This window comes from Staurois parvus, unplaced genomic scaffold (genome assembly GCF_062004578.1).
Source record: "Staurois parvus isolate SC_StPar_1 unplaced genomic scaffold, SC_StPar_1.0 ptg000721l, whole genome shotgun sequence".
Lineage (NCBI taxonomy): Eukaryota > Metazoa > Chordata > Amphibia > Anura > Ranidae > Staurois > Staurois parvus.
Genome location: NW_028318517.1, coordinates 1926936 through 1943530, shown reverse-complemented (window position 1 = coordinate 1943530; position 16595 = coordinate 1926936). Strand labels below are relative to the sequence as shown.

Sequence of the window (16595 nt, the reverse complement as noted above, 5' to 3'; positions counted from 1 at the left end):
CTGCCAGACATGGAAAGGATCATTGGAGAACATTTGGAAACAACAACAAGGTTCAAACTATGAGACATTTCTTGGAGCTGCAGTGCCTCTGAGCTTCACCAGGTGATGACCTTCCTTCTACCCAGACAGGAAGTGATGTCAGGTATAGATGGGAAGTGATGTCAGGTATAGACAGGGCTGTATATGATATATTCATGGCCACTGCGCTCTGTACACAGGCCTAAAATATAAACCTGACCTCTACACTCTGTATGATGGGCTGTACATGACATGTTCCAAACCACTGCACTCCTTTTGCTGAGCCGTGTATGACATGTTCCTGACCAATGACCACTTCTAAATGCTGGGCTGTATAAGAAATGATCTTACCCACTGTGCGCTGTACATGACATACTACATCTAACTACTTCACTCTGTATGAGGACTGTATATCATATACTCCTGACCACTACACTCTGTACTCTGGGATGTAAATCACATACTCCTGACCACTACACACTGTACTCTGGGAAGTAAATCACATACTCCTGACCACTGCATTCTGTATTCTGGGATGTAAATCACATACTCCTGACCACTACATTCTGTATTCTGGGATGTAAATCACATACTCCTGACCACTACACTCTGTACTCTGGGATGTAAATCACATACTCCTGACCACTACACTCTGTACTCTGGGATGGAAATCACATACTCCTGACCACTGCACTCTGTACTCTGGGATGTAAATCACATACTCCTGACCACTGCACTCTATACTCTGGGATGTATATCACATACTCCTGACCACTACACTCTGTACTCTGGGATGTAAATCACATACTCCTGACCACTACACTCTGTACTCTGGGATGGAAATCACATACTCCTGACCACTACACTCTGTACTCTGGGATGGAAATCACATACTCCTGACCACTACACTCTGTACTCTGGGATGTAAATCACATACTCCTGACCACTACACTCTGTACTCTGGGATGTAAATCACATACTCCTGACCACTACACTCTGTACTCTGGGATGGAAATCACATACTCCTGAGCACTACACTCTGTACTCTGGGATGTAAATCACATACTCCTGACCACTACACTCTGTATTCTGGGATGTAAATCACATACTCCTGACCACTACACTCCTCGATGTAAATCACATACTCCTGACCACTACACTCTGTACTCTGGGATGGAAATCACATACTCCTGACCACTGCACTCTATACTCTGGGATGTAAATCACATACTCCTGACCACTACACTCTGTACTCTGGGATGTAAATCACATACTCCTGACCACTACACTCTGTACTATGGGAGGTAAATCACATACTCCTGACCACTACACTCTGTACTCTGGGATGGAAATCACATACTCCTGACCACTACATTCTGTACTCTGGGATGTAAATCACATACTCCTGACCACTGCACTCTGTACTCTGGGATGTAAATCACATACTCCTGACCACTACACTCTGTACTCTGGGATGGAAATCACATACTCCTGACCACTACATTCTGTACTCTGGGATGGAAATCACATACTCCTGACCACTACACTCTGTACTCTGGGATGTAAATCACATACTCCTGACCACTACACTCTGTACTCTGGGATGGAAATCACATACTCCTGACCACTACATTCTGTACTCTGGGATGTAAATCACATACTCCTGACCACTACACTCTGTACTCTGGGATGGAAATCACATACTCCTGACCACTACACTCTGTACTCTGGGAGGTAAATCACATACTCCTGACCACTACATTCTGTACTCTGGGATGGAAATCACATACTCCTGACCACTGCACGTTGTTTGCAGGGCTGTATGAAGTAGTCTCCTGACCCCTGCACTCTGGGCCATTATTCATGGTGAACCAGAAACTGGATGACCTGTAAAGTCTTGTAAAGTGTCTCCTGTGAGAAATGTTTGGCCCCCAAAGATCCCCATTGTGGCCCCAACACACACAATTCTTTTCACTCAATAAATTCTTTATTATAGTTTTACTTCTAACAAGATTGTAATCATAGAATCAGGAAATAACAAAGGAAATAATCTGATTGGTCAGGAAGATCCCTTGTCTGGAATGTGGGGGCGGAGTCATTATTATTGGTGTACAATACAATACACAACGTGTTCCATTATTATAACAAAGTATTGTAGAAAAGATCCCAACATGTGACATGGCTGAATGAATGCTGGTCATATTAGTTCATCTATTCTCTAAGTGGGGTGGTATGTATTGGGCCAATCCCTTTTACAAGCCACACATAATATTGCCCTTCAAAGTGAAAACAGAAACGATTTGCACAAAATCAAAGAGTAGAAATATTTTCCGGTGGATCCCCTCTACCCAGACCCCATATGTAGACATAGAACAACAAGCTGTGTTCCCTCTCGTGCCGCACTCCTCCAACCACCCAAACCCACACAGAAGCCAAGGGAAATAATGAGAGGAAAGTTCCCCCCTAGTTTGGGGTGGAGTTCTCCTTCCCTCCTGTTGGGGGATGGGAGAAGGATGGACTGAAGACAGAGAGACGCTTCGGGGTCACCACTGTTCTGTAGAGCCTTGAAATGAAGGACATCAACTTCAGAAGTTCTTGTTGTCTGTGTAAAGTTCCCCGATAACGAGATCTGGGCTCTCCCGGCTTCTAGCTCTGTAACCCGCTATATCATTATCAGGAAACGCAACTCCGACACCCAAGAAGGGCTGAAGTTGTGTCCTTCATTTCCAGGATCTACTGACCACTCTGCACCCCAACATTTACTGCACTTCATCCATGTCTTTGGGGGCCTCTCATCTCCTTATCAACTGTTTCTTCCATGATGAAGATCAGCCATGGAGTATATCTGAGGTGTATATCAGGGGGGGCTTCTTCCCCACATGAGAGCTGGGATGTCCAGCAACATTCATCTAGAAGACATTTCCCGCACCCAAGGCACTAATACACCTCCAGGGTTGTGTGGGACCCCTGATGTACAGGAACACAGGACTTCAGTGAGGAACATTTCCCTCACTCAGGACAGGAAAGTGGATTCTGCCCCATGTGAGATCTCTGATGTTTGTAAAGATTAGACTTCCTTGTAAAACATTTCTCGCACTCAGGACAGGAATATGCCTTCTCCCCTGTGTGAGATCTCTGATGTGTGTATAGATGGGACTTCATTGAAAAACATTTCCCGCACTCGGGACAGGAATACGGCTTCTCCCCCGTGTGAGATCTCTGATGTGTGTAAAGACTGGATTTACTTGAAAAACATTTCCCGCACTCAGGACAGGAATATGGCTTCTCCCCTGTGTGAGATCTCTGATGTGTGTAAAGACTGGACTTCACTGAAAAACATTTCCCACACTCAGAACAGGAATACGGCTTCTCCCCCGTGTGAGATCTCTGATGTGTGCACAGATGGGTCTTCGTTGAAAAACATTTCCCGCACTCGGGACAGGAATATGGCTTTTCCCCTGTGTGAGATCTCTGATGTGTGTAAAGATTGGACTTCTCTGAAAAACATTTCCCGCACTCTAGACAAGAATACGGCTTCTCCCCTGTGTGAGATCTCTGATGTTTGTAAAGATTGGACTTCACTGAAAAACATTTCCCACACTCAGGACAGGAATACGGCTTCTCCTCCATGTGAGATCTTTTATGCCCATTAAGATGGGATTTAGAACTGAAACATTTCCCACACTCAGAACAGGAATATGGCTCCTCCCCCGTGTGAGATCTTTTATGCACATTAAGATGGTATGTAGAATGAAACCTCTTCGCACACTCAGTACAGGAGAACCTCTTCCTTGTTGGAAAACAGGCTCTGTCCCGCACAGTCTGAGGTTCCTCAGGATACGAGGAATCCGATGGTCCATCTACACTGGATGGTGCCGGATGGACATTGGAGGGAGCCGGGTTTTCTCCTGGACTATACTGTGTGATGTCCTCATCTTCTACTTTCCAGTCTGGAGACAAAGTGAGACAATCCTCGGAGGTTTTCCTCATCTCCCGGCCATGGACTAAAATACAAAGACAAAGAGGATTACTAGACAGGAGCTGATTGGTTCCCCCAAACCAGGACTCCGCCCACATCAGGCAGCTTGGTCTCTGAGGAGCTTACAATTCCACCCTCAAGGGAACTAGGAAATGGCTCCTCTGATCTCCTACCAGGTCATTTCTTTATTCATGGACCTTAGTCAGAGAGTGAGGAAACAACCAGAACTGTCTTTTATAGGAGGGACAGTGATGAGGGGATTATAGGACGAGGGTCCCCACCCCCTCTATCACTCATCACCATCTTCCCAACACAAGAAGTACTGCACTTCCTTATTTAGTCCATGATTTAGTCATGAAGAACAGCGGGGCTGAGCCCCACCAGAGGTCAGAGAGTGAGGATGGGGGGAGAACAACCAAGATGAAGACTGGACTGTTCCTGAAGACCACCATCATTAGGGTATTGACTCCTCCCTCATTATCACTTTCTGTTTAAGGGTCCATAGAGTATATAGTGCAGGGGTCAGGAGGATGTAATATACAACATAGAGTATATAGTGCAGGGGTCAGGAGTATGTAATGTACAACATAGAGTATATAGTGCAGGGGTCAGGAATATGTAATGTACAACATAGAGTATATAGTGCAGGGGTCAGGAGTATGTAATGTACAACATAGAGTATATAGTGCAGGGGTCAGGAGTATGTAATGTACAACATAGAGTATATAGTGCAGGGGTCAGGAGTATGTAATGTACAACATAGAGTATATAGTGCAGGGGTCAGGAGGATGTAATGTACAACATAGAGTACATAGTGCAGGTGTCAGGAGGATGTAATATACAACATAGAGTCTATAGTGCAGGGATCAGGAGTATGTAATGTACAACATGGAGTATATAGTGCAGGGATCAGGAGTATGTAATGTACAACATGGAGTATATAGTTGTCAGGGCAGGAGCTGAGGAACGGACAGGCAGGCCTTACAATGTAACGCACTGGCTGACGACAACCACCACCCACAGACCGAAGTCCCCCAGGGCGCGGAGTCTAAGTCCCAGGCTGCCCTTCACCAGGGCCCCTGATGGTGGGGATGGACTTGACGCAGCCAGGAACCAGGTCGCGGCCCCCGAGACACCTCAGCTCCGATAATGGCCGCCGCCAATGGCGTGTAGCTGGTGGAAGAAACAAAAGAGTAGTCAGACAGGCCGGGGTCAACAACAACAGGACAAAACAGTACAGGACAGCAGACGAGAATCACAGGTCACAAGCCGGGTTCAGCAACAGAGGGTCAGATCAAAGGAGAATACAGAGAATAGTCAAGTCACAAGCCGAATCAGATACCAGGAGAGTCACGAGAGTCAGAACAGAGTAATAGTAACACAAAGACACAAGACACAAGTGCAAAGAGCATGTGCGGGCCACAGGCTTATATGTCATCAGCCACGCCCCTCTGGGGGGTGGACCTCAGAGACCTAAAGACATAAAAAGGATACCCATCATGCACAGCAGAATCCAAGATGGACGCCAGCACATGGAGTAACATAACCTCAGGGAAAAGGTAGGACCTTGACAGTACCTCCTCCTCAAGGGCCCCTCCCCCTCCGCGGCTCAACAAAAGGTTTCTGAGGAAAGCGGGTATGAAAAGCGCGGAAGAGGGCAGGAGCATGGACATCCGCGGAAGGAACCCAGGAACGCTCCTCAGGACCATAACCGCGCCAATGAACCAGGAACTGTAATCGACCGTGCACCAATCGAGAGTCCACGATCCGGCTCACCTCATACTCCTCATGACCGTCAACCCGGACAGGACGGGGCCGAGGCAGAGAGGTAGTGAAGCGATTGCAGATCAGAGGTTTCAACAGGGAAACATGAAAGATATTGGAGATCCGCATCCCAGACGGAAGGGCAAGGGCTTAGGCCACCGGATTCACTTTGCGGAGAATACGGAAAGGACCGACAAAACGGGGAGCTAGTTTGGATGTGGGCACCCGAAGATTGAGGTTGCGAGTAGACAACCACACCCGATCGCCGACCTGGTATGAAGGAGCAGGCAACCGTCTGCGATCAGCCTGGAACTTTTGGCGCTGAGCTGAGTCCCTCAAGGCCCTCTGGATCTGCCCCCATGAAGAACGCAGGGCAGCAAGATGGTTCTCCACAGCCGGAATGTCCTGTGGTGAGAACCTCTCAGGTAATACTGCGGGTTGGAACCCATAGTTGGCCATGAAGGGCGACATCCCGGAGGAGGAGTTGACCGCCGAGTTCCTGGCAAACTCTGCCCAAGGCAGGAGATCGGCCCAATCGTCCTGATGGTCTGAAATATAACATCGAAGGAATTGTTCTAAGGCCTGATTGGAACTAGAGATGAGCGAATCGAACCAGGCGAACCGGAATTCGAGTCGAATTTCAGGAAATATTCGATTCGCGTCGAATCCGAAATTTTGCCTACTTCGGGTGCGCGAATCGAACATTTCCCGATCAGCCGGCAAAAGTGTCCCTGCAGTGAGCTCCGCTATTTCTGACAGTTCTCTGACAGAAGGAACACATGTTTAGCGGTTGAAACATTGTATCTATTAGTTTACATTTAGGATACAGATGTTTCAACCGCTGTACTTATTTTCATCCTACTTCTTCTTCATCCTCATCCTCAGAAGAAGAGGATGAGGATGAAGAAGAAGAAGTAGGATGAAAAGAAGAATAATTCCAAGCCGGCAAAAAGTGTGTATCAATTTGTATCTATTAGTTTCCATTTAGGATACAGATGTTTCAACCGCTGTACATGTGAAGAAGCTGTCAGAGAACTGTCAGAAATAGAGGAACTCTGCACATACACTTTTTGCCGGCTTGGAATTCTTCTTCTTTTCATCCTACTTCTTCTTCTTCTTCTTCTTCATCCTCTTCTTCTGAGGATGAGGATGAAGAAGAAGAAGAAGAAGTAGGATGAAAAGAAGAATAATTCCAAGCCGGCAAAAAGTGTATGTGCAGAGTTCCTCTATTTCTGACAGTTCTCTGACAGCTTCTTCACATGTACAGCGGTTGAAACATCTGTATCCTAAATGGAAACAAATAGATACAATGTTTCAACCGCTGTATGGAAGGAATGTCCCAGAACTGTCATAAATAGTCTATTTCTGACAGTTCTATGACATTCCCTCCATACAGCGGTTGAAACCGCTGTATGGAGTGAATGTCCCAGAACTGTCAGAAATAGACTATTTATGACAGTTATGGGACATTCACTCCATACAGCGGTTGAAACATTGTATCTATTTTTTTCCATAAATGACATTCTGCAGATACACTTAGAGGAGCGCTGCAGATACACTTTTTGCCTACTTCTTCTTCTTCTTCATCCTCATCCTCTTCTTCTTCTTATAAGGATGAGGATGAAGAAGAAGAAGAAGTAGGCAAAAAGTGTATCTGCAGCGCTCCTCTAAGTGTATCTGCAGAATGTCATTTATGGAAAAAAATAGATACAATGTTTCAACCGCTGTATGGAGGGAATGTCATAGAACTGTCAGAAATAGATAGAAACTGTCACAGAACTGTCCTTCTTCTCATCCTTCTCCTTCTTCTCATCCTTCTCCTTCTTCTCATCCTTCTCCTTCTTCTCATCCTTCTCCTTCTTCTCATCCTTCTTCTCATCCTTCTCCTTCTTCTCATCCTTCTCCTTCTTCTCATCCTTCTCCTTCTCCTTCTTCTCATCCTTCTCCTTCTCCATCTTCTCATCCTTCTCCTTTTCCTTCTTCTCATCCTTCTCCTTCTGCTTCTCCTTCTTCTCATCCTTCTCCTTCTTCTCATCCTTCTCCTTCTTCTCATCCTTCTCCTTCTTCTCATCCTTCTTCTCATCCTTCTCCTTCTTCTCCTTCTTCTCATCCTTCTCCATCTCCTCATCCTTCTCCTTCTCCTCATCCTTCTCCTTCTTCTTATCCTTCTCCTTCTTCTCATCCTTCTCCTTCTCCTTCTTCTCATCCTTCTCCTTCTCCTTCTTCTCATCCTTCTCCTTCTGCTTCTCCTTCTTCTTATCCTTCTCCTTCTTCTCATCCTTCTCCTTCTTCTCATCCTTCTCCTTCTTCTCATCCTTCTCCTCATCCTTCTCCTTCTTCTCATCCTTCTCCTTCTTCTCATCCTTCTCCTTCTTCTCATCCTTCTCCTTCTCCATCTTCGCATCCTTCTCCTTCTTCTCATCCTTCTCCTTCTTCTCATCCTTCTCCTTCTCCATCTTCTCATCCTTCTCCTTCTCCTTCTTCTCATCCTTCTCCTTCTTATCATCCTTCTCCTTCTTCTCCTTCTCATCCTTCTCCTTCTCCTTCTTCTCATCCTTCTCCTTCTTCTCATCCTTCTCCTTCTCCTTCTTCTCATCCTTCTCCTTCTTCTCATCCTTCTCCTTCTTCTCCTTCTCCTTCTTCTCATCCTTCTCCTTCTTCTCATCCTTCTCCTTCTTCTCATCCTTCTTCTCATCCTTCTCCTTCTTCTCATCCTTCTCCTTCTCCTCATCCTTCTCCTTCTTCTCATCCTTCTCCTTCTTCTCATCCTTCTCCTTCTCCTCATCCTTCTCCTTCTTCTCATCATTCTCCTTCTTCTCATCCTTCTCCTTCTCCTTCTTCTCATCCTTCTCCTTCTTCTCATCCTTCTCCTTCTCCTTCTTCTCATCCTTCTCCTTCTTCTCATCCTTCTCCTTCTTCTCATCCTTCTCCTTCTCCTCATCCTTCTCCTTCTCCTCATCCTTCTTCTCATCCTTCTCCTTCTTCTCATCCTTCTCCTTCTTCTCATCCTTCTCCTTCTTCTCATCCTTCTCCTTCTCCTTCTCCTTCTTCTCATCCTTCTCCTTCTTCTCATCCTTCTCCTTCTTCTCATCCTTCTCCTTCTCCTTCTTCTCATCCTTCTCCTTCTCCATCTTCTCATCCTTCTCCTTCTTCTCATCCTTCTCCTTCTTCTCATCCTTCTCCTTCTCCTTCCTGATCTCCAAGGGCATTTAAATTAAAGGTACAGTGTTCTGCACTAATTTAAAGGCTCTCTGAAGCCTAGAAACCCTTTTTATAAGTCATCTTCGTAGCGGATAAATTCGCATCAAATCGAATTTCATACTGGAATTCGCCGAATCAGCCGAATCAAATTTTTCAATTCTTCGCTCATCTCTAATTGGAACGCTCCGCAGCCCCATTGGACTGCGGGTGGTAGGCTGAGGAAAAGGAGAGACTAATACCCAACTGGGAGCAGAAGGCGCGCCAGAATCTGGACACGAACTGACTCCCGCGGTCCGAGACAATCACCTTAGGCAACCCATGCAGGCGAAAAATCTCCCTGGAAAAGACCGTGGCCAGTTCTTGCGCTGTTGGTAATTTCTTGAGTGGAATGCAATGGCACATCTTGGAAAACCGATCGACGATCATGAGGATGACCGTATGACCCCGAGACACCGGGAGGTCTACAATAAAGTCCATGCCCAGGTGTGACCAAGGACGCTCCCCATTGGGAATGGGTTGCAGAAGACCCAAAGGGAGATGCCGTGGAGACTTATTCTGGGCACAGATCGAACATGCCGCTACATAAGAGGCAATGTCGGCACGGAGGGTTGGCCACCAGAATAAGCGAGAGACGACCCAACATAGCTGGTTCTTCCCCGGATGCCCGGCAGTTTTGGCGTTATGGTAGGTACGCAGCAGGCGGGTGCGCAATCCCTCGGGTACAAAACATCTACCCTCCGGCTTCCCGGGAGGAGCATCAGATTGAGCCGCCAAAATCTGCTCCCCAAGAGGAGAGGTCAGACTGGTGCGAATGGCGGCCAGGATCTGATCTGGAGGAATAACAGAGATTGGCTCAGAGTCTTCCCTGGACAACTCAGAGTATTGCCGTGATAACGCATCAGCCCTGACATTCTTGGAACCAGGCAAATAAGAAACCACATAGTTGAAGCGTGACAAGAACAGAGCCCATCTGGCCTGGCGGGGTGTCAATCTTTTGGCCTCCGAAAGATACGTCAGGTTCTTATGATCGGTAAGAATGAGGACCGGAACCGCGGAGCCCTCGAGCAGGTGCCTCCATTCCTTGAGAGCCAGAATGATTGCCAACAACTCCCGATCTCCAATCTGGTAGTTGCACTCTGCAGAGGAAAGCTTCCTGGAGTAGAACCCACAGGGAAGTAGGGGTCCATCGGGCGACCGACGTTGAGACAGGAGAGCGCCTACTCCCGTCTCGGATGCATCAACCTCAAGGACGAAGGGCAATCCAGGATTGGGAAGAGACAGTATCGGAGCCGACGCGAAGGCGGATTTCAGAGCCTCGAACGCTACGATGGCCTCGGGTGGCCACTCGTGAGGATTACTGCCCTTCTTGGTTAGGTCTGAGAGAGGCTTTGCCAGCGTGGAGAAGTTCCGGATGAACTTCCGATAGTAGTTGGCAAAACCCAAAAAACGCTGAATGGGCCGAAGACCATTGGGACGAGGCCACTGCAGAACCGCCGAAACCTTCTGAGGGTCCATGGAGAATCCCTCCGCAGAAATGATGTAGCCTAAAAAGGCAACTTGGGATCGATGGAATTCGCACTTCTCAAGTTTACAAAAAAGTTCGTTCTCACGTAATCGTTGCAGCACCTGCTTGACATCCTGGATATGGGACTCCATGGAGGCAGAGTAAACCAGGATGTCATCCAAGTAAACTACCACGCACTGCTGCAACAAATCACGAAGGACATCATTTATGAATTCCTGAAACACTGCGGGCGCGTTACACAACCCGAAGGGCATCACCAGGTATTCGTAGTGACCGGTTCTGGTGTTAAACGCGGTCTTCCACTCATCCCCCTGTTTGATCCGTACGAGGTTGTACGCCGCCCTAAGGTCAAGTTTGGTAAAGACTGTTGCCCCCTTAAGGCGGTCGAATAACTCAGTAATCAAGGGAATCGGGTAGGCATTCTTAGTGGTGATTCGATTAAGACCCCTATAATCGATGCAAGGCCTCAATTCACCACCCTTCTTCTTTACAAAGAAAAAGCCCGCTCCTGCTGGGGAAGTAGACTTACGAATGTGCCCCCGGGAAAGCGCATCTGCAACGTACTCCTCCATGGCCTTATTCTCCGCAACCGAGAGAGGATACACCCTGCCACGCGGAGGAGTGGCACCGGGTTGCAAGGATATGGCGCAGTCGTAAGGACGATGAGCAGGTAAGGCACCAGCGCGTACCTTATCAAACACGTCCTGGTACTCCCCATAATCAGAGGGCAACGCAGAGTCCGAGGAGGCACACAACACCTTAACCGGCCCACGGATGCACCCGGCCCCACACTGTGGAGACCACGAGAGAATCTCGGCTGTTTGCCAATTGAAGGTTGGATTGTGCATCTGGAGCCAGGGATACCCCAAAACCACTGAATAGTGCGGAGAAGAAATCACCTGGAAACAGGCCAACTCCCTGTGAACAGCCCCAATAGCTACTTCCACTGGCACAGTCTCGTGGGTAACCTGCGGTGGTTGCAGGGGCCTGCCATCTATCGCCTCGAGAACCAATGGGGTAACTCGAGCCTGCAGGGGAATGGAGTGCTGGGCAGCAAACGAGCTGTCCATAAACAACCCGCTGGCCCCAGAATCTACCAATGCCTGGGCCGTCACTGAGCCCTCCGCCCAAGAGAGGACAATGGTGATCAGTGGCTTATCTCTGCGGAACACCGGTGCGAGCGTTTCCCGGACGGACCGGAGAGGACTGCCGAAAGTGCCCACCAAGACCACAGTACAGGCAGCAAACCTTCCGACGCCGAGCGGCCCGCTCCCCCTCGGAAAGGCGAGCAAACCCCAGCTGCATGGGCTCACCACCAGACAATCCATCCCCAGGAGGCGTGGGAGGAGAGGGAGGAACGGGTGGGACAGAAAACGCAGGTGCCAGTCGATTGGAAGGCCTCCGCAGGCGTTCCTTGAGTGAAGGCCTCTCCCTGAGCCTGGTGTCAATCAGGATCAGGAAAGAGATGAGCTCCTCCAACACCACAGGCAGTTCCTTAGCTGCAATCTCGTCCTTCAGTGTGTCAGAAAGACCATGGGAAAACGCAGCCACCAGAGCCTCATTGTTCCAACCGACCTCAGCCGCCAGGGTACGAAACTCTATGGCGTACTCGGCCACGGTCCGTGAACCCTGATGCATGGTCATGAGCAGCTTGGCCGCCGAGGCGGAACGAGCCGGTACATCGAATACCTTACGGAAGGCATCGACAAAACCGGAAAAATCTTGAATCACCGGGTCGTTCCTCTCCCATAATGGATTTGCCCAGGCCAAGGCCTTGTCTGAGAGTAGTGAAATTAGGAACCCAACCTTTGACCTCTCAGACGGGAAGGCGTGGGGTATTAATTCAAAATAAATACCCACCTGGTTGAGGAACCCACGACACTGACTCGGCTCACCCCCAAAGTGCTGTGGAAGAGGGGCAGAGCCAGTCATACCTCTGGGTGCAGCTGCTGCAGCCACCGAGGTGGTGGACGCAATAGGCGGAGAAGCAGCGGGAGAGACCACCGGAGTGACTACCGGCCTAATAGCACCAGGAGCAAGGTGTGCAGTGCGTGCGAGCAGAGTTTGCAACGCCTGAGCGAACTGATCCAACAGGTGATCCTGTTGATCGAGTCTGGCGACTAGCGTTGGGAGCGAAGGCGTGCCTGCACCGTCAGGGTTCATGGCACTTGTGTAATATCAGGGCAGGAGCTGAGGAACGGACAGGCAGGCCTAACAATGTAACGCACTGGCTGACGACAACCACCACCCACAGACCGAAGTCCCCCAGGGCGCGGAGTCTAAGTCCCAGGCTGCCCTTCACCAGGGCCCCTGATGGTGGGGATGGACTTGACGCAGCCAGGAACCAGGTCGCGGCCCTCGAGACACCTCAGCTGCGGTAATGGCCGCCGCCAATGGCGTGTAGCTGGTGGAAGAAACAAAAGAGTAGTCAGACAAGCTGGGGTCAACAACAACAGGACAAAACAGTACAGGACAGCAGACGAGAATCACAGGTCACAAGCCGGGTTCAGCAACAGAGGGTCAGATCAAAGGAGAATACAGAGAATAATCAAGTCACAAGCCGAATCAGAATACCAGGAGAGTCACGAGAGTCAGAACAGAGTAATAGTAACACAAAGACACAAGACACAAGTGCAAAGAGCATGTGCGGGCCACAGGCTTATATGTCATCAGCCACGCCCCTCTGGGGGGTGGATCTCAGAGACCTAAAGACATAAAAAGGATACCCATCATGCACAGCAGAATCCAAGATGGACACCAGCACATGGAGTAACATAACCTCAGGGAAAAGGTAGGACCTTGACAATAGTGCAGGGGTCAGGAGTATGTAATGTACAACATAGAGTATATAGTGCAGGGGTCAGGAGTATGGAATGTACAACATGGAGTATATAGTGCAGGGGTCAGGAGTATGTAATGTACAACATAGAGTATATAGTGCAGGGGTCAGGAGTATGTAATGTACACCATAGAGTATATAGTGCAGGGGTCAGGAGTATGTAATGTACAACATAGAGTATATAGTGCAGGGGTCAGGAGGATGTAATGTACAACAGAGTATATAGTGCAGGGGTCAGGAGTATGTAATGTACAACATAGAGTATATAGTGCAGGGGTCAGGAGTATGTAATGTACAACATAGAGTATATAGTGCAGGGGTCAGGAGTATGTAATGTACAACATAGAGTATATAGTGCAGGGGTCAGGAGTTGTAATGTACAATATAAATTATACAGTGTAAGGGTCAGGACTCATAATATTGGTATTCAGTAATCAGTGGAAGCTTAAATGTTTACTGTAGACAAGTTGCAGAGATCCCACACCGCTGCCTCCCATCTCCTGAGACTGCACTCAGTGACTTGGGTCTGAGACTATACAGACATATCCCTCCACCCGGCACAGCCAGCAGACAACTGAGCAAGTAACCCGGCATGTGGAAGGAGATCCAAGACTCACACCCCAGGTGCTTATGTCTAGTAACGCTTTTGGTGAACATCAACATTTTTCTGCCAGCTGAACCCCAGAACCTCCATAAATCCAGTCTAGATACATAAATTGTGTCTGCAGCACAGAGAAGGAAGATTATCCGAGAGAAATCCAGGAATACAGGACGGGGAACACAGCTCAGGAAAGTGACCAGGGGATTACAGGCTGATATCACCCAGTCCCCGCCCTACTCTGGACCAATCAGTGAGCAGTATGGGTGGAGGAATGGATTTAGTGTTCATGACCCACCTGTGCTGATCTCTGTAGGAGTGTCCTCCTCTATAAATGTCCCCGTTATTCCATCCTCCTCCATAGACTGCTGATCATCCCTCACATACGCCTCTTCTTCTTCTGCTTTCACCTCAAATTCTATATCGATTGGATCTCCACTCTAAATCAAGGAAATGAGAGAAAATATCATCTGTAAAATATAAGGTCACATAAACAATCCACACATTGTCTCTAGGAGTCCATGTTCTAGATGCTCCATCCCACCAACCTTGTAATAGTGAGGGATGGTGTGACCTTCCTGTGTGGAATCCCGGGAATACAGAGGACGGGGACATCTCTCTGGTGGGTTCCTGTAGCTGGATGACTCCACCATGGTGTCCTGGTACAGATCTTTGCATTCTCTTAGAAGCACTGACTCCTCCATCCCCCCATCCTCATCCTCCTCCTCTTTTATCTCTTCTTTAACCTCAACTTTAGGATCTCTCAGGTTTCCACTCTGAATATATAATAAAAATGACATCAATGGTAACAATGCAGATAATGTACAGATCCTAATGATACTATCAGTGATTGGATAATATCCCAGAATTCCCGGCACCGCTCACCTCTCCTGTCAGCAGCTCCATCATCTTCTTGGTGACTTCTAGAATCTTCTGCATGTTGTGTCTCTCAGGGTTTAGGGAGTCACATGGAGGCACTGTGATGGTCATATGATCACCTGACTTCAGAAGAGGAAATCTCTGTATTGGGGAACCAATAGGAATATCATGTTAGACTCCCACAATCCTCCTCACCTCTCCGGTCAGGTATGTGTTTTATTAATAGAGATCAGAGTGATGTCATGTGACCTCCCAGAATCCTCCTCACCTCTCCGGTCAGGTCTGTGTTTTATTAATAGAGATAAGAGGGATGTCATGTGACCTCCCAGAATCCTCCTCACCTCTCCGGTCAGGTCTGTGTTTATTAATAGAGATCAGAGTGATGTCATGTGACCTCCCAGAATCCTCCTCACCTCTCCGGTCAGGTCTGTGTTTTATTAATAGAAATAAGAGGGATGTCATGTGACCTCCCAGAATCCTCCTCACCTCTCCGGTCAGCAGGTAGATGATCTCCAGGGTGAGGTTTAGTATCTTCTCAGTCATGTGACTCCGGTCCTCCTCCATCCTCATTGGTGCCATCATGTGATCTATACAGGTCTCCTTGTAGACGAATAACTTTGGGAAATGAAAGTAAGAATGATTTGGATGGTATTGGTCACACAATAATAGGATGTGGATGTGAGGGGGGAATAGGAGGGTTGCTGGACATTGAAGAACTACTCCCCCCATGGGAAGACATTTTGTTTGGACTGTTTAGTGTTTACTACAATTTTGAGGTCCGGGGCCCCTTTTCTCTGTTGGGTTTGTTTGGTCTCTGAACTGGTTTGATGAGTATTAGATCTGCAGACAAGGAATGATAAATCTGATCCTTCCTATGACTAGTTTGCTCTGAGGCAGTGCTGTGAGGTCAATGTCGGCTCATCATGCAGGGATGGTCACTTTACATCACCCGACGCCCAGGACATGTAGTTCTGGGGGCCGGGCAAGTATTGTGTTTAATCTTTATCCCTGCTGAGGGCAAGCCGCAGGGCTCTCCTTTCAGGTGCCAGCCTCTGCCACCCCGTGTGTGAGAACCTCCCCTGTACCTACTATGCTTCCCCGGCTCTGCTTGCCCATCTGTGGGCCCAGGTCAGTGGGTGTTGGAGGGTAGAGGGGATGGAGGAGAGCGGACATGTTCACTCCCTTCTTGTCCTGACCCAGAAGTGACATTATGACAGATTTCCAGACCATCGAGGCCAGCAAAGAATGTAATGCGGTGCGATGTGCTCTACATTACATCCAATGGAGTACAGGGGAGACATTGGGGGTCTTTTAGAACCTGGATGTCTCAATAAAGAGAACCTGTCATCAAAATTCATCTCATAGAGGACTTTGTCCCATTAAGTAAAAATGTTTTTTTTTTTCATTGTAAAGAATTAAAGTTACACCCAAGTACATAACTCCTCCCTTTGAAAAATTTTCAGGCTCCCCTCCCCCACATATATGCACGCCCAAACATAAGAGCACACGCTGGAGCCCCTACACGTGATAACATTGATTGTGATACACGTTACATATCGCCGGTCACACCAGAATGAGAGGATAATTCTAGGAGCAGACCTCCTCCGTACTCTATACTGATGACCTAGAAGGGGCTATAAATGTGTCCCCTATAGATAATACCGGGACTAAAGGTTGTCACCATTTCAGCACACACAACTTAAGGTTTGACATGTTGGATATCTATTTACTCGCTGCAACCTCGGCTTTTATATTTTTACACATAAATGGGTCATTTATTGCTTTTTGTGCC

The 16595-nt window shown here is 48.0% G+C and overlaps 1 protein-coding gene across 1 annotated transcript in view; it reads right to left on the bottom strand.

Moving 5' to 3' along the window:
* Nucleotides 1-16595, bottom strand: part of LOC149445424 (uncharacterized) — a 162122-nt gene that overhangs the window by 37238 nt on the left and 108289 nt on the right. The window contains exon 4 of the mRNA XM_089653855.1: nucleotides 3133-3720. Coding sequence (XP_089509981.1) covers nucleotides 3133-3720 — 588 coding nt within the window. The remainder of the gene's footprint in view (nucleotides 1-3132; nucleotides 3721-16595) is intronic.